This window comes from Musca vetustissima, unplaced genomic scaffold, assembly GCF_032173495.1.
Source record: "Musca vetustissima isolate MV318-11 ecotype Yass unplaced genomic scaffold, APGP_CSIRO_Mvet_v1 utg353477, whole genome shotgun sequence".
Taxonomy (NCBI): domain Eukaryota; kingdom Metazoa; phylum Arthropoda; class Insecta; order Diptera; family Muscidae; genus Musca; species Musca vetustissima.
In genome coordinates, this window is record NW_026879044.1 from 1 (window position 1) to 25,874 (window position 25,874).

The following is a 25,874-nucleotide window of genomic DNA, read 5'->3' on the forward strand; positions in this document are numbered from 1 at the left end:
ACCAGTGGATTAATGTTTATAAAAATTTGATAAAGCAATATAATGAAACAACACATCGAACTATAAAAATGGCACCTGTTTAAGTTAACACATCGAATGCTAGAACATTGTTGAAAACTGTTTATAATCATATAAAACTATTTAAACCACAAAACATAAATGTGGGTGATAATGTTCGCATAAGCAAATAAAAACATCACTTTGAAAAGAGGTATACTCCAAACTGGACTACTGAAATATTTAAATATTTAAAGATCAATAAGAATAACAAACCCAACAACTTATTTACTAGATGAATATCAAGGAAATCCCATAAAGAGATGTTTCTATAGAGAAGAACTTTTACCTACAAAATATCCGAATAACTACTTAGTCGAGAAAATTTTAAAAACAAAGGGTAACAAAATCTTTGTAAATAGTTAGGTTTTCAAACCAACATAAGATAGATAAGAATAATTTACTGTAGTGTTACTTAATTTTTATATATGTATTTATTTTCATGTATTTCACATTTATTTGAAAAAAATAAATAAAAAATGTTTATATATATAAGCTTTTCTATATTCATATCCATAGCAAAGTTGTTTGGTTTCACGGACAAAATTTTGGAGCCTGGAAAAAAGCACATTTCAAATCTTCCAGTAAACATTTTAAAGGTCAATGCAATACAAATTCATTGTAACATTGTAACTGGTACATTTATGAATGACTCTCCCGCACATATTCTGCATGAGTTTTCTTTGGATGTTCCGCCCGGATATATAGATCAAGAAGGTCGTTTAATAAACTTTAGAGGAGAAGAAATCACACTAAGAATACATTTAAGGGCAAGACAGTCATGATTATCTACAATAATAATAATAAATACAAACAGAATCCATTGTCTAAAAGCATTCAACATCAAGTTGTCAAACCTGCAAGACCTCCTTTAAGCAAAGAAAATAAAGAATTTTTAAAATTACTTAAACTAAAGATCAAATTAAATGTCTGAAATACTTGATATTAATGATCATCCATTCTCAGATGAAAATATTGTAAAGAGAGACTACCATAGCTATGTTCCTTATATACATTCGTTTAAGAATAATGATGAAATACGGATAAGTGTACAAAATCAAGATTTGTATATTTTACCGTCCGAAAGCTATTTATACATTGAAGGAAATTTAAGAACAACAATTGGACAAATTCCCACCAACGCTAGACTAAGGAATAATTGTGTGGCATACATGTTTGATGAGATTCGATATGAATTAAATGGAATTGAAATTGATCGCACGCGCTACCTTGGAACAACTACAACAATTAAGAATTGGATTTCTTTACATTCATCGGAAAAAAATATAATGAGCAAAGCAGGGTGGAATATAGATAGTGATATAACAGCGACATCGTTTAACTTTTGTATACCATTGAATCGTTTGCTGGGATTTGCAGAAGACTTTAATAAAGTCATTTGTAATAGCAAACATGACTTGATTCTTCTGCGCAGTGCCAATGATGCAAATGTATGTTATTCAACTGACTCATCTGAAGATATAAGCCTAACAATTACGAATATTGTGTGGAAAGTGCAACACATTCATTTGTCAGATCATAGAAAAATTAGTTTTCTGAAAACAATTAGGGATGGGAAATCACTTCCAATAGCATTTCGTAGCTGGGACTGTTACTTTAATCCCACGTTTGTGGGTGGTCAGAAGCACAGCTGGAATGTAAAATTGTCGGCCAATCATGAAAGACCTCGTTACGTTGCTTTTGCATTTGAAAAGGATAAAAAACTGGTTCATTGTGATCTCCAAAACATCAAAGTACACTTGAATTCTGAAACATATCCCTACGATGATTTAAATCTGAAGTTTGGGGAGAATCGATATGCAGTACTTTATGATATGTATTCCAAGTTTCAACAAACATATTATATGAGGGAACCTCAACCACTACTGAGCTATACCAGTTTCAAGCAAAATCCAATTGCCGTAATTGATATAAGTAATCAAAACGAAGCCGTAAAGAATGGACCCATTGATTTAAAAATTCAATTTGAAACCGATATACCTATACCACAAAACACATCTGCTTATTGTCTAATTATACACGATCGGCTGGTGGAGTACATACCTTTAACTGGAATTGTCCGAAAAGTACTATAAACTACTTTTACCATTTTCATTTTTGAATTTGTAAACATGATAATAAAATAAAATAAAAACACAGATGTATAAATTTTTTAATTAAAGTTTTTTGTTTGTTTTATTTATTTTTTTTTTCTTTGTAAAAACGTTATAAATGAATAAGTACTTACAAGTAAAAACAAATAAACATGTAACAATAAATAAAATGTGATGTTACAAGTAAATGGAATTAATTCTATGTTAATGATGTAGATGTGTTGGAAATATTGTTGCTTTCATTACTAATTCGATAATGACCCCAGGCATATGTTTCAACACCATTTTCTCTAATATACCTCTTATCATCTTGATAACTAAGACATATTTTAGTTATTTTTTCTGTAAAGATAGTATGTTTTCTCGACCTGAAACTATACATACTACTAATCAAATTCTTTTTATTATATAAGCATTCCCTGTAAGTGTCTATTGTGCACTTCTTCAAAACTGATTTCTTTACACCCTTAGATTTTTTTACTTCATCGCTCTCAACCACTTTTATAGCATACATTTTCGGACGAAGACCCACAAATTCAATCATAGCTTTTCCGGCATTCTCATCTTTCATCATCCCTATAACTTTTTTATTAACAATGGGTACATTATATTTATTATTTGGCGGGAAGTCTGAGGTATCCATTCTGGCCATAAATTCCTCGAAGGTTAAATTTTGATATAGATTCACACCCAAAAATGTCAAAATAAACGAGTCTGTATCCATATAATTTAAGAAAACCGAATCACCAAATTTGACTTTAAGAAAATCGTAGAAGTAATCGTACATTATCCATTTTGAAATCTCTAATATGCAAAAGCCTAAATAGATGGGTTTATTATATGTAACTTTTACTTGGTTCATTTGTATTGCTACCATGTTCTCGTCAATTTGCGTAAGACTATGGAAATTTGGTTTTGATATTAATCTACTAGCCACATCCTTTTTTCCGTCCATGTCCCACGATTTAACTATTTTTACAATTTTTCTCTTATCTATGTTTTCCATAGTCTTTCCGTAAACAGCGTTATTCAATAGTTTAAAAAAATCTTTTTCAAAAGCATTTTTAGCTTTAGTCCTATAATCATTGTTTTTCATAATGTATTTTTCTAACCAATTGGATTGGGTGAAGGCTAATACTCTATTAACTTTTTTCAGTATTAATTTATGTTGTAAACATTGTTTTAAATTTATATAATGAATGGCGTACGATTCCTTATCTGCAAAATCTGTAATTAATTTCTTGTTTGTGGAGTACCCTATACATTTGCTTTCAGGACAAAATGGAAGATCATTGTGTAAATCATGCAAATGTTCTGGGTACTCTATATCAACGTCAAAAATGTAGCCGGTTTCAGAATCGTCAGCGATCGCCAGTATTTCCCTTACATCCCTAAACTTTTCAAGTTCTTCCCCTTTCAACCATCTAAAATTTTTACGTGGAAGAGGATAACACATTGATTTTCCATATAAATTATTTACATCATTATAAATAATAAAAGATACTGGTTTTGTTCTATCATAATTTGGGACATCCTCGTTATTGGCAATGGAATGTCGATGTGGACATTGAACTATACCTCCTCTAATTGAATTCTTTAGCAAAAAGGTACTGTTCAATATCTTCGAAGAGTCCCAGCTCCTCCTCACTGCACAACAACATGGCATCCCAAGATAAAGATGGAGTTGTTAAATACTGACACGGATCCAATTTGTGTATATTCATACATAAATTTCGGAAACTTTCAAATATATCTGTGAGTATTAAGACGTCTGTTTTTAAATACAGTTCCATGTACTCTTGGATGGTTTTACAACCAAAATGTGTCCAAACTTCTTGTGCAATCTTGTAATCTTCCTCTGAACACTCACTATCAGTCAGATTATTGTAGAATGCCGTTCTTGGCGGTAATTGCTGTTCTGTCAACTTTCCAAATGATGTGAGGTATTCATAAGGAAAAATACCTTTTCTGGTCATTAGTTTAAAATCATCATCATTGGGGTATTGGGAACGGACAGCCTTGAAAGCTTCTTGTGGAAGATTCTTTGCTAGGCTGTCCAAGCTCGCCGGCATAAACCTAAAACTGTCTAAAAAGCGTAATTCAAGAGTTCTACGTTTATTCTTATTCTTTTCTGGATTGCCGTTAGTAGTATCTGTTCTTTGTAAATTTTGTTGAGAATCTGAATCATCCTTCATGGGAATTTTGAAGGACATTGATATATATTGCTCTTTATTTTGAGCAATTACAAAAATGTCTCCCTCAAACTGTGCCAACTCTTTAATAAACAAATGCGAGTCATAAGATGACAAATTATGGAAAAGTATCGGTATGAATTTAGGAACTCTGTATTGTAAGTTGCACTTGTTATGTGCGGCTCCCCTATATCTTCCCGTCAAGTGACAATGATCTCTTACTTTATCATTAGCAAGAGGAGCCTCACATATGTGACAGTTCATACTTTCGTTAAATTGCTTTAGTTCTAAGGGTGTCAAAGAAATCATTTCCTTTGTTATTATCAAAAAATTGTTATAAATAGATTTACAATCTATAATAAGGTTTTCTAAAAAGTTAATTGTTGCCTGGGGTCCCGAAAATAATTTGAATTTATTTAATTTACTATCGAAACTGCATTGAATAAAATAACTATAGGCACACGGTATGTGTTTTTTTACCTTTTTGGTATTTCCGCCAACAACGTCCGCTACGTCTTCCAGTATGCATTCGGCGTCTGCATAAATGACGAAAGCTATACGCTCCTTCTTTCCGTAGTTCTTAAACTTCAATAAAGCTTTGTCTTTCTCCGGAAGTGTACAAACAACACCTCCACAACCTTTTTTATGACCATTATATTTGTCTTCATCTGTGAAATGTTGAAGGCAACTATTGCAAATGTGAACATGGGTTTTGTGGCGTGTCAACTGTGATCTTAAAATTCTTAAAGTAAAAACAAAAGATTACAAATTATTAACGTGTGTTATACTAATATTTATATATATTCACCTTGACATATCTTCAATCCATATGTAATGGAATTTGTTGTCATTATACAGCAATATTAAATTTACATGGACATCTTTTTCGTTCTTTGTCAGGTAATAAGGCCCAACAACTTCATTATTTTCAAAGCCAAAAACATTTATGCTGATATCTGCATTCATTTTCTCAAAATGTTTAATCTTCTTCAATGATAACGGGAAATTTAGTCCACGGAAATCAAGCACTACCCCAGATTGAAGAGCTATCACTTCCTGTGTGATGTCTATTTTATATGATGATGTCTCACAGATATCGCCAAAAGCAGGCTCTCCTAATGCCGCCACTAAACACCATTTAAAACAATATTGATCTTTGTTTTTTATATTTAGGCAACCCTTCTTTGCATGCAGTGTAGGAGGTGTTGGTATAAACATTGAACCGCGTGTTAAATTCGCTTTATTCACATTTATGTCCAGTTTGCATATTCTTAATAAAGCCCATCCTGAATCTTTTTCTTGGAATTCGGACATTTTAGTAAGAATTTCCTCAGCGTGGTCGAAAAACTCATCATTCACATCATCTCCAATTGTTAGTAATGTCATTTTAGACATATGATTAAAAATTTGATTGATTGTTTGCAATCGAGAATTTCGAGACGTGGAAGGACCATCATAGTCATTCGTTGGCTTAACATATTCACCTTGCAGTTCCATATTAAATTTAAATGTAGTTTTCTCTGCTATATTTAAATTTAATAATTTAACAATATCTTCTTTGCACTCGTTTAAGAACTCATTGGGCATAAGAATATTTCTTTTATTGTTGTATTCATATGTTATGATATTGTTTTTAAATGAACTTTTTACAATTTTAATATTTTCATTTAAAACTTCTCGGACAATACTTCGATGTTTTTCACTCCGAACATGAGAACGCATGTTTTGTACCGCGATTTTACAATCACCGCAAAATTGTGTTTGTTCTTCTTTTTGATTTCCACTTAAATTATGCTCTATATTTTCTTCTTGTATATGGCCACTGTTTTTTTGGTGATATTTCAATTCATACACATTTCTGAAAAGTTTTTCGCAAATTATGCAATGCTTTTTGCAGTGTTTTACGTATTAATTTTTACTTCTAAAGTAAAGACTGCAAATAAAGCAAATCGATGGTGCCATTGTAAAGGAAAAAAAACGTTATTGAATAATGTTTAATTGACGAGAGATGTGCACGAATCTGTGACTTCTGGAGTACTGATACCCTCAAATTCAAAAATCTTCAAAATATCACAATATTCATTGTTTACATTAATAACAAAGTGCTAAGCTTGGCTACAAAATTCAATCATGTTCAACCACAACATCAAAAAAACTTCACCCACAACCTCCCACCTCACCCCTAAACAAAATATTCTCCACTATGCAATGGTCTACCAATAAATATCTGCAAACCACAGTCGGGAATAAAATCAAGTGTAAACAAAAATGTAAGTACTCAGGGCGCATTACACATACACACTATGCTGGGCTACAAAACGGCACCCGAAACTTCAGTTGTAAAAAAAAAGAAAAAAAATCTATATGTTTATATTAAATACAAAGTATTATGTGAATTCAATCTGTTTAGAAGAATTGTTGACGATTTTATTATTTTCCTAGTACTCAAATAAAAAAAACATTGAAATTTCTTCATACACAAAGTACTTTATTATTATTATATTTACTTTTAGCTTAAAAAGTAGAATAAAAGAATCTTGGTTCACTTTGTTTTAATTCTAATTTATATAAGCCACTCTCGCTCCCATCTCGTACGGGCAATTTTGCAATGGAATAGCAGCCATCAGCCAACTGTTTCACATATTCATCTCCGAGGGATAGGAATCTGGATGGCAAATAGAGAATAGCGTCATCCAATTTTAACACAATTCTGTCACCATATTTAGTATGGGTTCTGAAGGTCCATTGATATTGTACTCCCTGTTTTCTTGTAGCTCCTTCATATTTATAATTTTCTTATAGTTGAATGAGATGAAGATACTGATTATATTTGACTTCTCCATGATGTAGCTTCAATTTTCAATTTTATACTGTAACATGTTACTCAAATACTATCCTATTTATATTAAAATCTGACACAAACCCAAGAGATCAACGCATTTAATACCATGCTATAAATATGATTTTATAAAATTTAAATTCGCTCATAATTTCTGTAAATGCATTCAACAAAAATGTTTCCGACTGATCATGATTGAAATCATGACGAACACCAATGCGAATACAATACAACATGATTAAACATGATGACGGACAAAAGGTACTTTATTTTCTCACATTTCAAATAATCATGAATTCTTTAAATGTTTATATAAAATAATTTTGCTGACCTATGTAAAATGTTTGCAACAAAGAAAAGAATGTTGAACATGCTGACGAACAAAAGAGAATTGATATTCTCACATACCAACTTATCGCAAATTCGTTAATTGTTTATAAAAATCATTTTACGGACTTAAGAAAAAGAACCCTAAATAGAAAAACAAAAATCCACCAGACTGATCGCGATTAAACATGCTGACAAATTTAGAATAAGAGACACACTTGGCGCTTTCAGTCTATCCAATTTAAAAAAAAAAGAACCAAACGGCTTCGATACACCTAATCGATCAAAGCGACATCTATATTCCTATTTTAGAAAAGGGCAAAATATTAATTCATTTCGTCACAATGTGCAATAAACTTAAACATATACCTCCATTTCGAAATTGTTTCCCTTCCATAGCATACTTTTAGGAGTTTGCTTTACAGCTAACCAGATTAAATAACATTAAAAAACAAGTCTTTTATCGAATCTACAGGGCAGCATCAATAATTCACCAAACCACAATTTAAATAAAAGAACCAAAAGCTTTTGAATCACCCAATCTTTAAAGATCACAGGGTGACACAAACAACTCACTACCAAACGGATTGTGTCTATGCTACAAAAACGACATAGATCACAGTGTTGCACATACAACTCACCACCAAAAAGTTTATGTCTATGCTACATACACGACAGGCCATCTACTGACTGCGATCTAAATCACCACTATTTTGGTCAAATACACAGGGTAACATCTGCAATTCACCACTTTTTGTTTCGTGTCTACGATACACATACAGGGCGACATCTACACTTCACCACGAATGGTTTGTGTCTTTGCTATGTAATTTGATACGATATTCATTTAATCCCCACATAACCTCTACTTCTCTCCACCAACAATTATTAATATTCGCCCCCTTTTTGGGCTAGTGCCCATATAACCTCATTATTTATATTAAAATCGTCTAAATTTTCTGAAACGGATTTTGTCCAAAGAAACATGGTGTCTAAAACAAATATATTTCGATGAGGCACATTTTCACCGTGTCAAAGTGTATACACTCTCATCTCAATTACCTCAGCCTTAAGGCTAAGGCTGAGGGTAATTTATCCATTTTAAAATTTGTATTATGGTTTATATTCCCTATATTTTCATTTCAAGTACCTGTCAGTATATCTATGGTGGAGGGTATCCAAAGTTCGGCCCGGCCGAACTTAACACTTTTTCACTTGTTTATATTAAAATAGTTATATGATTTGTTCCGTGTTTGGGTTTGGTTCTAAGGCGCTGTTGTAATCATTTCATCTGCGGTAAGGTAAGGTTCGATAATTAACGTAAGGTTCGATAATTAACTTTGGTTATATTCATATATATGAACTGTAACCCGCATTTAGGCCCAGCCCCTGCGTGGGAGGTAGCAGAAGGAGTGGGGCAAAAGTTATATGAATTAAAAAATTTTTGAAACAAATTTGGTCCAAAGATACATGGGGTCTAGGACCAATAATTAGGACCATAATCGGTTTGTACAAATATCGGTATAGGTACACTTTTTGGTATGTTCCCTATATTTTTATTTCAAGTACCTATCAGTCTATCTATGGTGGAGGGTATCCAAAGTTCGGCCGGCCGAATTTAACGCTTTTACACTTGTTATTAAACACATTTCAAACTCTTTTGACACAAAAGACGTTTCATTGTCCGAAATGACATATTTTGGCAAACCAAAACGGGCTAAAAGATATCTTAATACCGCAATGACCGATGTACTCGTGGTATTAGTACCCATACAATTAATGTCCTTTTAGAAAATATGGCAATACCTCCTGATCAAGACATTTTCTTGGCCAGCCATTAGATAGGAAATCTTTAACCTTTATGAGAGTATCATCTTTTCCTGTGCCCTCTTGTATTGTTTCCAAACATCACCATTTGCGGTTATTTTGCATTACTTTAATAAAATGTATAGCCATGTTTAAATTATTCCTAATCATATCACTCATATATATAACCAATCCAGTAGTACTTTAATGTCTACGTTAGGCAAACTGACCATATAAATATGTCTTCTCATATGTACCACTATTTCCTTAATAATATGCCCACACAATTTTGACAACACAGGGAGAATAGAAATAGTCCTAAGATATTCAGAGCAACGAACAAAACCAACCTTCGGTATAGGGAACACATGAGCTTTCTTCCAAGTCAAAGGAAAAACAAAGGATAACACAGAATTAATCAAACCAAGAACGTAATCAGAAATATATGGAAAAACAAGTTTCAAAAAAACAATGGTATTCCCTCAACAACAATGGATTTAGACTTAATTTTGTTCAGAGCCACAACAATATATTCAACAAAAACAACACAAAAAAAAAACATTGTCAGAATTATCGATGAAGAAATCATCAAAATCGTTGGTACTACGATTCCAGTCCATATTCGCGTTGTCACGGTATTCGACAAATTCACAAAATGTGCTAATGTTGACATTAAGTGAGGCGTAAATTAGGGAATGCTCAGAAATTGATGGACGAATAACTTCATCAGAAAGATAAATGAGGGAACAGTTGCTATTTAACATAAAATAAATTAATGAAGACGAATTATGCGTACATCATAGTGAGTAGGTACGGAATTATGTAGGGTAGATAAGTTTAACCGGAAACAGATAGAGCGGACGGACAGAGCCTTATGAGGATCGAACAAATTGCAGTTGAAATCAACAACAATGGCTATACAGGAATAATTCAAACATAAATCAGCATGCATATTTTCAAAAGCAGCAAAGTCACCCTTAATCTCATGCTACTCCGAAGGATTCTCACAGAGCGGAGGATTGTGTTCAGTGGCTAAACATACTATTAAGCTAAAACATAACGGACCAATAAAGCAGAGGTACTTCCCGCGTAACCCTGCTATGATGGATATTGTGAACGAAGAAGTTGATCGGCTCATCGCACAGGATAAGATTGAACCATCCTGCAGCGCATATAGTTCTCCCATTGTCCTTGCCCGGAAGAAACAAGGAGGTTGGCGGATGTGCATTGACTACCGAAAACTGAATGAAGCCAGTGAACCCGATGCGTATCCCTTACCACAAATTAACGCTATACTGGACCAGTTAAGGGGGGCCAAGTTCATATCAACCCTGGACCTAAAGAACAGCTATTGGCAAATACCACTAGACGAAACTTCGAGGCCGTGTACCGCCTTTACGGTCCCGGGCAGGGGATTATTCCAGTGGAAGGTCATGCCGTTTGGCCTATATTCCGCCCCTGCGACCTTTCAGAGGACCTTGGCTTATATCGTTGGGTCTGACCTGTACCCCCTGGCATTTGTATATTTGGATGACATAATTGTCCTTGGGCGAACATTCTCCGAACACCTATTGACACTGAGAACCGTCTTCGAAAGATTAAAGAATGCTGGAATGCAAATAAACATGGAGAAATGAGAGTTTGTCCGTAGGTCCATCAAATACTTAGGATATGTTGTCACGCCTGAAGGGATTAAAACTGATCCGGACAAAGTGGAAGCGGTCCTAAGGATACCCCATCCTACCAATTTGAAGGAATTACGGAGATTCTGGCATCATGGTACAGGCGGTTTATCCCAAATTTTTCAAATATTGCTAGCCCCCTTAATCGGTTGTTGAAAAAATCTGCACAATGGGAATGGGGCGACGGAGAAAATAAAGCTTTTGAGGAATTAAAACACATTCTTACAGAAGCTCCAGTGCTAGCATGTCCAGATTTTAACAGGGCTTTCTATTTGCAAACAGAAGCTAGCATGGGGGGTCTCGGTGTGGTGCTGTTCCAACGCCATTCCGAACATGAATCGGTAATTGCATACGCTAGCCGCTCACTGAACGACCTCGAGAAAAAATATTACACTACTGAGCAGGAATGCCTAGCAATTCATTAGGAAGATGCGTCCTTATCTAGAAGGGTACCGTTTCACAGTAATCACTGATCACCACTCTCTAAAATGGCTACACTCCCTACAAAACCCCTCCGGCCGGCTCGATTTTGATATAGAATACAGAAAAGGTAAGATGAATGTTGTAGCAGACGCTTTATCCAGGGCCCCTTTACCTGATACTGGCGAATGTTTCGCACTCTCCGCGGTTCCCGGTGACTGGTATCAAGAAATGATAAAAAGAGTCAGCAAGAACGGGAAAAATTTTCGGATATACAAATTTTGGAGGGCCAGCTATATAAACGTTTTCCCCGCAGGACTCCATTCGACCCATTAAAGAATCCATTCGAAAGATTAAAGAATGCTGGAATGCAAATAAACATGGAGAAATGAGAGTTTGTCCGTAGGTCCATCAAATACTTAGGATATGTTGTCACGCCTGAAGGGATTAAAACTGATCCGGACAAAGTGGAAGCGGTCCTAAGGATACCCCATCCTACCAATTTGAAGGAATTACGGAGATTCTGGCATCATGGTACAGGCGGTTTATCCCAAATTTTTCAAATATTGCTAGCCCCCTTAATCGGTTGTTGAAAAAATCTTCACAATGGGAATGGGGCGACGGAGAAAATAAAGCTTTTGAGGAATTAAAACACATTCTTACAGAAGCTCCAGTGCTAGCATGTCCAGATTTTAACAGGCCTTTCTATTTGCAAACAGAAGCTAGCATGGTGGGTCTCGGTGTGGTGCTGTTCCAACGCCATTCCGAACATGAATCGGTAATTGCATACGCTAGCCGCTCACTGAACGACCTCGAGAAAAAATATTCCACTACTGAGCAGGAATGCCTAGCATCATTAGGAAGATGCGTCCTTATCTAGAAGGGTACCGTTTCACAGTAATCACTGATCACCACTCTCTAAAATGGCTACACTCCCTACAAAACCCCTCCGGCCGGCTCGATTTTGATATAGAATACAGAAAAGGTAAGATGAATGTTGTAGCAGACGCTTTATCCAGGGCCCCTTTACCTGATACTGGCGAATGTTTCGCACTCTCCGCGGTTCCCGGTGACTGGTATCAAGAAATGATAAAAAGAGTCAGCAAGAACGGGAAATTTTTTCGGATATACAAATTTTGGAGGGCCAGCTATATAAACGTTTTCCCCGCAGGACTCCATTCGACCCACGTGCAGAATGGAAGCTATGCGTACCTTCAGAGATGCGTCCGGGTATACTTCATGACCATCACGACTCCCAATGCGCTGGTCATATGGGTGTATTTAAGACATTGAGAAGGATACAGGAAAACTATTACTGGCCAGGTATGTCGAGAGATGTACGCAACTATATCAGACAATGTGACACATGTGCGCGATATAAAATAGAGCAAAAAGCACCATGCGGTCAAATGCAAACCATGCAATCTTCAGCCCCGTGGGAAATTGTGTGCGCAGATTTTATGGGCCCTCTACCCCGATCGAAACAGGGAAATACCTCGCTACTTGTGATTGTAGATAAATTTAGTCGATGGGTGGAATTAATCCCCACTAGACGAGCAACAGCACAGGATGTGGTAAAAAACCTCAAAGAACGTATCGTTTATAAATTCGGATGCCCAAAAATATTGCTCACAGACAACGGTGTCCAGTTTACAAGTCGGTTGCTGAAGTCGTTTCTGGAGGATCATAACATTGAACACCGAACGACTGCCGTTTACGCCTCCATGAAAACCCAACTGAACGCACCAATCGGGTAATAAAGACGATGATAGCCCACAACACAGGGTCTGATCACCGTCTTTGGGACCAATGTCTACCCCAAATTGCATTTGCCATAAATACGGCCGTCAACGAATCATCCAAATACTCTCCAGCCAAAATAATCTTTGGTAGCAATCCCGTCTTCCCTACTACGACGCTTATACCATCCACCAGTCCACCCAAAAGAAATATAATGTATAAACAATTCGGGAAAATGTGAAAGAGAACAACGTAAAGGCGAGCCGCTACCACCAACATTATTATAATCTCAGCCAGATCAAATGGATGCCATCAATCGGTACAAAAGTATGGGTAAGAGAGAGACACTTATCTTCGGCTGCAGACAATTTTAATCAGAAGTTAGCTCCAAAATTCTCCGGTCCCTATATAATTTCCTCTATTGTTCACCAAAACATATTGGAAGTCAGAGATGACAAGGGAAAGGTGAAGAGAGTTAACATACAAGATTTAAAACCATATCATAATCCGACATAAAGACCAAATAAGAGACAGAAAAAAGAAAAAAAATGAAATAATGGAGCACTAACAGAACACTATCTACCCTTGCCTTCGCACTCAACAGAACTAGATAAAGATAGAGAGAGAGAGAGCGAAAATTGCACACGTATATGTTACACCATCTCAACGACACCAGAAGAAGAGAAAGAGAGACCAAATTACACGCATACTCTCATATACAAGCATGTACGTTGCACCACTTCAACTCCGCCGTACTCAATAAACCACCAAATGACGAGAGAGAAAATTACACACGTCTATGTTACACCATCTCAAAAAAGCCGTACTCAACAAACCACCAGAAGGAGAGAAAGAGAGACCAAATTACACACATACGCTCATATGCAAGCATCTACGTTACACCACTTCAACTCCGCCGTACTCAACAAACCACCAGATGACGAGAGAGAGAGAGAGAGAAAATTACACACGTATACGTCACACCATCTCAACTCCGCCGTACTCAACAAACCACCATATGAAGAGAGAGAGAGAGAGACCAAATTCGCTCAACGTACAAACTAAGAGAGCCGTCTCAACTCCGTTGATCAAAAAAAAACAATTAACGGAGTAGGCGAGTGATTCATTCATGGAGAGAGAGAGAAAAAAAAAACAATCAGCTATATTCCAATGTACTAGAGATCTAGAAGGATACCGTTAACATTCGTTGCGAAATTTCTTTATAAATCACAGAGGAAAACCAAATCATTCTGTAGATAACTAGCGAACGAGATGGAACGCAAGCCAACGCGACCACGGAAGGTAGTTACACCTCCACAACGCCCAAAACCATATGTGTCTCCATTAGAAGCCCGGCCAAGGATAATTTCTGACCGAGTTATTCGGTTCCGGGATAGCCCAGAATCTCCACCGCAGGCATCCTCTTCGCATAGCGATCGGAGTCTAGTTCCAAGGGAGACTTTAGCAATACGCCAGGCATCCTCTGTGTCCATAACTAGGCCAAGATCGGTAAATGCCACAAATAGTTCTCCGGGAGGATTCTCCACGATGGTCCGTAACCCACCAATGTCCACACTTGTTGACCGAAATACGGAAATGACACCAACCCCGCTTGCTTATTTGCGTGCCCCGGACCGAAAACAGGAATTGGCAGAATGGTTGCAGTCGTTGCGCATCCAAAAACCACGTGGTCGTCGTCACCAATCGACCTCCAGTAAAAATTATTTTCCTGGTGTCTGGAAGAGCACGACTACAATGTGGAGGGGTATCCGTAGTCGTTTCGTTGGTGTCAAATAGTCAGCAATCACGTCCCTATAACCCTCAAACTTAACCGTTAGGCTAGATTTTTTCTCTTTCAAGCTGTAGGACAGCCGACAGAAACCTTTTAATGCTGTAGGACAGCATAGTTAGTTCTTAATAAAAATCGATAGGCTATAATTTATCATTTCTTTTTCTTTTCAAGCTGTAGGACAGCCGACTGAAATGTTTTAAGTTTAGGAAAATAAAATTAAATATATATTTATGTATATATATATATATATATATATAGTTGGCATGAGCTCTTTTATAAAGGTGGTGCGGGCCGTAAAGCCAACACTGCCCGCTCCCCGCTCTTTGACAATATTTTTAGCAAATACTTTTGCTTGGATATATGTAACTGCCGATGGTAGGGTGCAAATGACCAAAATATGTAGATAATTCTACAACAAGATTTCAAATATACAAGGTTATGGAGTAAAACGCGACTATAATGGATAAAATTGCCAAACTATTAGAAAAACAAGTATTACCTTACTCCGAATAATGCACGATATTGCCAAGTGTAGGGTGCAAAAGTCCAAAAAATGCTGAAAGCCTTACAACAATGACTAATATTCAATGGGTGGAATTGAAAACAACAACAAATTGGGAGAAATATTCAAAAAATTAATATTTTCACAAGCACTCTTTATGCTTCAATTGTGTGCAATAGCTGTCGAATGTAGGGTGAATTTATCCAAAAATATCAAAAACCCTACTACCAATCAGTATTTATTCAAAAAATATAAAAAAAATATTTTTTATATAATTTTTTATTGAAAATTCCCAATTTTTGTCGCTTGGTACCACTGTACTGTAGTGTGGTGAATAACGAATATCACACAAAACAGAATAAAACACAAGCGACGCTAGCAGCGAAATGGCTATGCGTAAGCAGCTACGCACCCACACAACACACGTCGCGAGAAACGATCCAACAGTGAGAGTTGGAGCCGACAACAATTGTTGGTATATTTTCTGATATACCAAGGTGACGCTAGAAAAAGGCGCGTGGAATACACGTGTGTTGTTATTGCAAAATGACAATGCAAATTCTGCAGTGAGAACTGCCCAACGTGAGAACAATAACAACAACAGAAGAATGTTTGGTTGGTGATGGATCTATACAACAAAGAAACCAAACAACAAGATCGTTGGCTGTTAGGGTGATTGTTGTTATTGTATATTTGGTGATGCAAAATTAGAACAAAAGACTAACAACAGCAAAGAATCGTTTGGTTGGCGAATAATGGAGAAGAGTTTTTTATGTTGTTATTGCAAATATTACAATGTAATTTCTCTACTTGGAGAACAAAGGAGGAGGATAACAACAAGAATTCGTTTGAGGAAAAAAGCAACAAATAATCCAAACGAACAATATATGGAGAGTTGATGTTTGTTGTTAGTACAAATATGATATATCGAGAAAAAACGAATATGTTTGGTTGATGAGGGTAAAGAACAACAAGTAAACCAAACAGACAATATGTGGAGTTGTGATGATTAGTAATTTAACTGCAGAGAGTCGAATGGAAATATTGAATGTTGTTGTTGCAATATTATTTCGAATTCTCACTGTAGGATTTTTAAATGAGAGCCGATAAGAATTATAAGACGACGAGTGGTTTTAAAAACAACACCGAATGTTTTTGTATGATCAAAGCGACGTAGGGTAATCAGTACAAGGCGATAGACTCAATCTTTGGTATAAAGGAGAAACGTAATAAACAAGAAGTGGTATTATAAGTCAAATAAAATGACTTAAATTACGCAGAAAACGAGAACGGGAGATGTGCGTTGCTGTGGTTATATTAAAAATATGAAACAAAAATAGCAACAACACAGATTTGTTCTCCAATGATCAACAATGATTTTTATGATCACTACAACAGAAAATAGCAACATATGTGTACTGTATATAGGTGAAAAGGCGTTAGATTACAAGTAGGGATAACCGAAAGCCGACCAATGCCAATTCAATACAGATAGGAATTGGCAAACAAACAAAAAAACTAACACTCGCGGTAGCTCACTTTTAACGAAATCTGAGTTTACGTACCTGGCGTTAGTATGGTGATTTGCTGATGTGGTGATGAGAGATTCAAAATAATAATTTCTCCGTCAGCAACAAAAACATCTAGGCGACTGGCTTCTATCCGGCTCGATGCGACCAAATGTTTAGGCGAGGGGTCTGCTCTACTCTTCGCCGTGTCGGTGTGTATGTGGTGGATGGGGGTGATCAAGTAATTAACTCTTGGGAGCGGGGGTAAATCGACAACAAGAGAACTCCGAAGCAGTCAATGGTGTATGGAAAAGAAAGTTCAATTGAAATAAAACACAAGAAAGAATTAGTTAAATAATCTTATTATCTCGGTCTTATTGGTGGTATTCTTTTCCTTATTACAACAAATAAATTACCTCTTGTAATTTATGGCGGCGGCGCTGAGACCTGTTAATAACTCGTAGACGTTATACGACTAGTTACTTCTATGGAGGTTGGTCGAGAAGTGAACGCTGTGGTTCGTGCAATCACATAGGATTGCGGTGATCGCTGAAGATCGGTTGTAGTTTACTACTACATTAACATATTCCAGTGGGAGAAAAGTGTCGAGCAAGGAGAGCAAACCAGCAACAACCACCGCTCGATGGCATCTGCACTCTACGGTCTCCGCTGAGGGAACTTGCAGAGGAGATGCCCGTGGTGTCAATCAGCAGACGTGATTGACTGAGCTTGGGAAGTTGAGTCAGAACGTATCAAACTTATACATCATCCATTAGCACGTCTTATTAGCACAATTTATAAATTTGAATTTCGGTTTGAAAAAAGGCATGAATGATAATATGGCCGCTACAAACAACACAAAAAAACTGTAACAACCGATAAGTTATCGAAACTGTCACTCAAAAATGATAGTGTGTACACCGCTTTAGAGCTGCACACAGCTATAATACCTTGACAACTTGGTTGTGTAGGGTATAAAAATGTCCGATTATTTTTCATTAATAGTGTAATTAACCGGCATTGGTAACGTCATGTTGATTCTATAGCCAATTCCGCTGACGTAGCAAGTTGAGGATGTTCTCCGATCGATTTACAAACCAATAATTTATGGCACCATGGACCACAGAGTCTAAAATGTACAAAATCTGGTAAAAAATATTGAATATCAGTTTTCAAACAAAAAAGCTAAAAAACAAGTGAAAAAGCGTTAAGTTCGGCCGGGCCGAGCTTTGGTTACCATCCACCATAGATATACTGACAGGTACTAGAAATGAAAATATAGGGAACATACCAAAAAGTGGACCTATACCGACATGTCTAAAAACAGATTATGTAAACCATAATACAAATTTCAGAAATTTTCAATTGATAATTCAAATTCGAAGATGGGGAATATCGGTCCACTCCTTCTGAAACCTCGTACAAAGGGGCTACGGCTAAGTCTAAATGCGGGCTATAGTTCACATATAGTTCATTATGAAACGTACTTTTTAGTTTTTTATCTCGATATCCTTCGCAGGTGAAATGCTTACAACAGAGTGTTAGAACCAACCCAAAACGCGGACCGAAATATCCCATCTTCGAACTTGACCTGCCTGCAGAAAAAAAACCAATGCAAAATTTCAGCACCCTATCTCTATTCCTTCAGAAGATTACAACAGACGGAGGGATAGACAGACGGACGGACATGGCCAGATCGTCTTAGAATTTCACCCTGATCAAGAATATATATTCTTTATAGGGTCGGAAATGAATGTTACAGTAGAGTGTGGATCTTCATACAAACTAATTGCTTACAGGAGTAATAAAACTGTCAAATTAATGTAAACAAACTTATAATTTATGGGGGTTTTTTTTAGTCTGTCCGTCCGTGTGTGTGAACACGTGCATTTTGTTGTTAGTGTAATCCTTTGTGTGTGTCCATCCGCCTTATTTTTATGAACACGTGCAATTGTTTATTAATTCCTTGTCCCCTCCCCCACCACCTGCACCCAATGTAATGGATTTTGGTTCGAAGGAATAAAAAATTGTCAAAATGTTTATAAAGATTTTCCGTCTGTCCTTGTTTGTGCACACATGATTATTTCATAATAATGTGAAATACATTTATCCTTTCCTATACTTAACGAATGAAATATTGTGTAACGTAAATTTCGGTTTTCCGATTTTCCGTCTGTCCGTGTTTGGGAATGCACATGGGTACTTCATAATCTTGTGAAATACATATGTTGATCGATACGTGTGGGCGATCTCAAATGTGTATGGGTATCAATCTATGACCCCACATTTAAACTCATCCTTGTATACCTACATGCAGGCGGCAAGTCACCCTTTCTTCAGAGATCTTGTGGTGGTGTACTGTCACCATTTTACACTTGAGAGCATTAAAAAACGGATCTTGTACAATTGCGTTTGTCCGCATTCATGTTCACTTGAGAGCAATAAAAAGGGATCTTGTGCATTTGCGTTTGTCTGCATGCATGTTTATTTTTGGTTATAACAACAAATGTTTGCAAACCAAAGATAATGTGTGTGTGCGATCCTAAATATATCCTACATTAGGAATCATATGTGGGTTCGTTCATTCAAATACCACTGCTAGTACATTGTCACCCTTTTTTACACTTGAAGTTAATTAAGCGGTCATATGAAAAAAGTCAGATAGTTTATAAAGATTTTCCGACTGTGCGTGTTTTGGGATGGACATGGGTATTTCATAATATTGTGAAATACATATGTTGATCGATACGTGTGGGCGATCACAAATGTGTATGGGTATCAATCTATGGCCCTACATTTAAACTTATCCTTGTATACCTACATGCAGGCGGCAAGTCACCCTTTCATCAGAGATGTTGTGGTGGTGTACTGTCACCATTTTACACTTGAGGGCAATAAAAACGGGTCTTGTGCAATTGCATTTGTCTGCAGTCATGTTTATTTTTGGTTATGATAACAAATGTTTCCAAACCAAAGATACTTTGTGTGCAATCCTAAATGTATCCTACATTAGGAATCATATGGGTGTTCATTCATTCAAATGTCGCTGCTAGTACATTGACACCCTTTTTACACTTGAAGGTAATAAAGCGGTCATATTAAAACATTGGTATTTGGTTTGTGTGTGGGCGCTCGCAAATGTAGCCTACATTCAAACTCATATGAATATCCGTTCATTCCCTACACTTGGGGACAATGAAACAGATATGTAGTCATGTTTATTTGTAATCATATTGAGGTATGTTTGTCGCCCAAGGACAATGTGGTTTGAGATGCTTATGTAGTTTCTAAATTGAAATGTTTATGCTGGATTAGCAGACAAGTATATGTTGAACGATAAGCCAAATTAATTAGTATACATAAATTACTTTATTTTAAGTGCTATACATAAATTACGTCATTAACCTATATTGATGACTCATCTTTCTCTTTCCCTTGTTGTGTTGTGTGATCATATTGTGTTCTATCTTTTCCCCCTCCTATTGTCGTATGCCGTCCATCTTGTTCCCTCATATTGTTCTGTGCCGTCCGTCTTTTTCCATGTTTTCTTTCGTCTCGCCCAATGCATCCATTTGTATGACCTTAATAACCCCGAATCAATATCCTATATTTGTTCTTCCCTCTTTTCTTCTGTATATTTACCGTAATCTTATGTATGTTACCCCCTTTCTCTAACCACTTGTTTTCAGTGACCATCTTTGAAGTGCGTCTGTCTGTTGATACAATTGTTCATATGTTGCACATATTATTGTTGTTTCCAATATGTATCAACTGTTTGTAGTGTGTTAAAATTTACAACATGTAATGTCTGTCCATTGAAGCGGTTTTGAATCTTAAGTCTTTTATCAGCAAGTTTTTGTTTCTATGATTGGAGTGGTGCCCATCAGTCTAGCTTCTACCAAGACCATATGTCTGTCCCACCATTGATTATCTCTCCTATTATTGTTTCTAATATTTGAAGTGCGTCTATCTGTTTAAACTATTGATCATGTGTTGGGTACACAAATATTAGTTTGCTATTTTACTCCGACTATTGATTTGAATGCATTTGTATGTTATTTTTTGTTGTTTCTAATGAATGCAAGAACGACATTTACAAAATCATTATTCCATGACATTTTATTTTCTTTATTTTAATTTATTTTTACGTTTGAAAACTCTACATTTTCTAGTATAAGCATAGATAGTGACTAAATATATTATGTAGTAGGTGAAATGTTAACAAACTTTTTCTCTTTCTTACTAATACTTTGTTCTATGATAATCATGCTGCAATTAAATTTCTATGAAAGCAAATACTAGATTTTGGGATGGATTATATGATTGTTCCTTATCAATCAGTTATTTAAAGTAAACAAATATAACGTTTAAAAGCGAGGGAAAATTTGAAAATGCATTCAGTTTGAAAAATCTTCACATTAAGTTAAATTGAAAAAAGGTTAAGAAAATGGAGCTAAACACCCAATTTTTGAATGCTTTCATGGAGGAGGAGTCCCTTTATATTAATGCATCTGACGAAGCATCCAAAGAGTACTTCCAAAAACTCAAACTAGAAAAAAGGAAACAGAGGAGCGTTGAAGATGTCAACAAAATGGAACTCAATACGCAGTATATGAATGACGTTATGGATGAGGGAAACGAACAACAACATAATAATAAAAGAATACGAACAACAACTCAAGAGAGCGAAACAAGAAGAGGTGGAATCCATATCAAAAAATAAGATTGAAGATGGATTCGAAGGAGAGAGCAGCAGCAACGATGAGTACACGCAGTCGCAGGAAACGGAGTCCACAACATTAGACGATGAGGAGGATACAGAAAGTTACCAATTCATACCAGAAGGACAATCCCTATGGACATTGGATCCTAATGATCCATGGTTTGAAGATTAGAAATATGTTTTGTAAAATTATGCTATGTTAAAGCTATAGTTATGTAGCTTAGATTAATTTGTGTTAAAAATAAATAGTGAAATAAAAGATCCAAAAAAGATATTTCATTATGTTTCAGTGGAGGTTTTTTGGTATGCTTATAATTTACATGATAAAATCGTTCATGTAGTAATCACTTCATGAAATATATATATCAAGTTTTTATTTCAAATAATACATTAAAGTCAAACTACCTTTAAAATTCTAAATGATAAATTATGTCTATCGAGCATGGAAACATAAAGATCTAACAACTATGAAAATTTAAATGTATAATATATTAATAGTTTTTAAAGTGGTTTAAATTAATTTTTCTTATATGAATATATTGAAAGGTTTGGGTTTAATTTTTTGAAAATATAGTTAATTTATATTTACCGTATGATCATAACATTATCGTATATGATAACCAAAGTTCAAACAACACAAAACTATAAAAAAATAACAAGTGAAAAAGGTGTTAAGTTCGGCCGGGCCGAACGTTGGATACCCTTCACCATAGGTATACTGTTAGCTACTTGAAATGAAAATATAGGGAACATATCAAAAAGTATACCCATACCAACAATTGCATCAAGCGATTGTTGTAAACCATAATGCAAACCAAATACATATTTCAGTAATATTTAATGAAATGTTTTCAGTGGCCCGATATTGAAGACGCAAAGCTAAATTTTAACACCCTATCTTATTATGACAACATCATCTTAGAATTTTACCAAGAATAAAATAGTAGAATTTATCAAGAATATATATATATATATAAAAAATATATATAAAATCTTTGGGTCCCGGAGTTGTCAAGGGCCAGGAATTAAACTTTTTCAATCGTTCATCTTCCTTTTCAAGATTTGCTTCAGAAAAGTTGAATGTATTTAAATTTTCTAAATTAGAGAAATTCATCTTTACTGTAAAACTTAAGACTGAACACTAAATAATAATTTTTAAAAAAGTTCAATTTTTATAGAAATAAGTAACAAAATATGTTTATGTATTCATATGATTTTCAATTTTATTGTTTTTTATAATAATCTTCTTCATAATGAACGTAGAATAAATCGTTTGTTTTAATTAGAATTTGTATTTATTATATTGACTTTTTTCCACGTATGTATTATTTCTATTGGTATGAAATGATAATGTATACAAACATTATCATTTCATACCAATAGAATAGGAGTATATATCAGAGTATGGCATAATTATACAAGGGTATGATATAATTATACATTTAGACATATGAATTCATTTTTCATAGTTCAGCTTTCAAAATATACACGTGATTGTAATAAATACAAAATAATTTATTTTCTGTAACATTTTAAAGTTTCCTGCCTTTATAATATAAGTTTCAAAATATATAGATATATCTTGAGAACAATGTGCATAAAAAATTGAGATAGGAATTTTATTTCTTACAAGTTCATATTAAAAAATATATTTATACATAGTCTGTGTATTTATATGTCATTATAAAACAATTGCCCGTACAAGTTTAAAAGCTTTAAAAAATACACATTATTATTTTGTTACATGCATTAATATTACAAAATTTAATTTTCATATTGTTAGAAATTGACTACCTTCTATATGTCATGATATATGGATAAGACTAGATGAATTAGATTCATAATTAATATATTATTTCTGCTACCCGTAGTTTTTCAATTATAGAAACTATCTCATTAGTATAATCATCATTTTCTGATTGATGCAACTCCAGTAACAATTTTAGTCTTTCAACTAATACGTTTGGATCATGCCAGTTTACATATTCTGGTTTTGCAATGCTGACTCTCATTAGACCATCTCCACTATGTGTACCGCCAATCAATTTTTTATAATATTCTTATATTTGTAGCCTTTGTTTGTCTTTACTCGTTCATTAGGATTATAGTCTACTTTGTATGCATTTGAATCCAATAAAATTTTCTTATAAATCTCTAGTTCGGAAGCATCATAATTTTTTGGCTTTTGATGAAATAGTAGTTCAAACAAGCCTGGCGTAAGTGCCCAATGCTGGTTTCCAATAATAAATGATAAATTCTGTCTATCGAGCATGGAAACATAAAGATCTAACAACTATGAAAATTTAAATATATAATATATTAATAGCTTTTAAAGTGTTTTAAATTAATTTTTCTTATATGAATATATTGAAAGGTTTGGCTTTAATTTTTTGAAAATATAGTTAATTTATATTTACCGTATGATCATAACATGATCGTATATGATAACCAGAGTTCAAACAACACAAAACTATAAAAAAATAACAAGTGAAAAAGGTGTTAAGTTCGGCCGGGCCGAACGTTGGATACCCTTCACCATAGGTTTACTGTTAGTTACTTGAAAAGAAAATATAGGGAACATATCAAAAAGTATACCCATACCAACAATTGCATCAGGCGATTGTTGTAAACCATAATGCAAACCAAATACATATTTCAGCAATATTTAATGAAATGTTTTCAGTGGCCCGATATTGAAGACGCTAAGCTAAATTTTAACACCCTATCTTATTATGACAACATCATCTTAGAATTTTACCAAGAATAAAATAGTAGAATTTATCAAGAATATATATATATAATATATATATATATATATACATATATATATATATATACATATATATATATATATTGGTTACAGGGTTGGAAATTAATATTTCGATGAGCTACAAACGGAATTTTCAAATTAATATGTCCTCCGTACTACGGTTGTGAGTTAAAGAAATATAGAATTTAAAAAACAATTGACAACAAGTAATAGTAGCAAGATTTTTTATTTATAAATGTATGTATCAAATATGTATAAAAACATGTACAAAAAGTCAACAGAAATATAAAAAACAATAAAAATTTATCAATAGTTAAACTTTTTAATATTAATGTCGAAGTGGAATTGAGCATTTTGTTGGGATGGTTTTGATCTCTAATAGTAATATAATGTGATCCACATATATCAACGATATTTTCGTGTAGAAACAAAGGTCTACCCGAAAATAACGTTGATATATGTGGATTCCTTGGAATGTATTGATACATTGTCGGTTAACTTTTTTCTCATAAGAGCACAGTTACTTGTCAAACGTGCATGTTCGACAACTGGGGAGTCCCTTCGTTTCCAACAGCACATTTCAACTCCACAAAAATAGAACACTACCCTATCCCTTTTTCCAGTATAATAAAATCCAATCATAGCCAGCTCTTTGGGTCCCGGAGTTGTCAAGGGCCAGGAATTAAACTTTTTCAATCGTTCATCTTCCTTTTCAAGAACTGAACACTAAATAATAATTTTTAAAAAGTTCCATTTTTATAGATATAAGTAACAAAATATGTTTATGTATTCATATGATTTTCAATTTTATTGTTTGTTATAATAATCATCTTCATATTGAACATAGAATAAATCGTTTGTTTTAATTAGAATTTGTATTTATTATATTGCCTTTTTTCCACGTATGTATTATTTCCTTTGTATACATTATCATTTCATACCAATAGAATAAGGGGTATATATCAGAGTATGGCATAATTATACAAGGGTATGATATAATTATACATTTAGACATATGAATTCATTTTTCAAAGTTCAGCTTTCAAAATTTACACGTGATTGTAATAAATACAAAATAATTTATTTTCTGTAACATTTTAAAGTTTCCTGCCTTTATGTTTCAAAATATATAGGCATATCTTGAGAACAATGTGCATAAAAAATTGAGATAGGAATTTTATTTCTTACAAGTTCATATTAAAAAATATATTTATACATATTAAAATATATATATATATATATATTTATACATTTATACATAGTCTGTGTATTTATATGTAATTATAAAACAATTGCCCGTACAAGTTTAAAAGCTTTAGAAAATACACATTATTGTTTTGTTACATGCATTAATATTACAAAATTTAATTTTCATATTGTTAGAAATTGACTACCTCCTATA

At 34.5% G+C, this 25,874-nt stretch overlaps 1 protein-coding gene across 1 annotated transcript; it reads right to left on the minus strand.

The window, feature by feature from the left end:
• Positions 1-3,754: 3,754 nt before the first annotated feature.
• On the minus strand, positions 3,755-5,749 carry LOC133323843 (uncharacterized). The gene is made up of 3 exons (XM_061532741.1): positions 5,172-5,749; positions 4,844-5,105; positions 3,755-4,675 (listed from the first exon to the last, which is right to left on the minus strand). The coding sequence occupies exons 1-3, from the start codon at positions 5,747-5,749 to the stop codon at positions 3,755-3,757; spliced, it is 1,761 nt and encodes a 586-aa protein (XP_061388725.1).
• Positions 5,750-25,874: the final 20,125 nt, after the last annotated feature.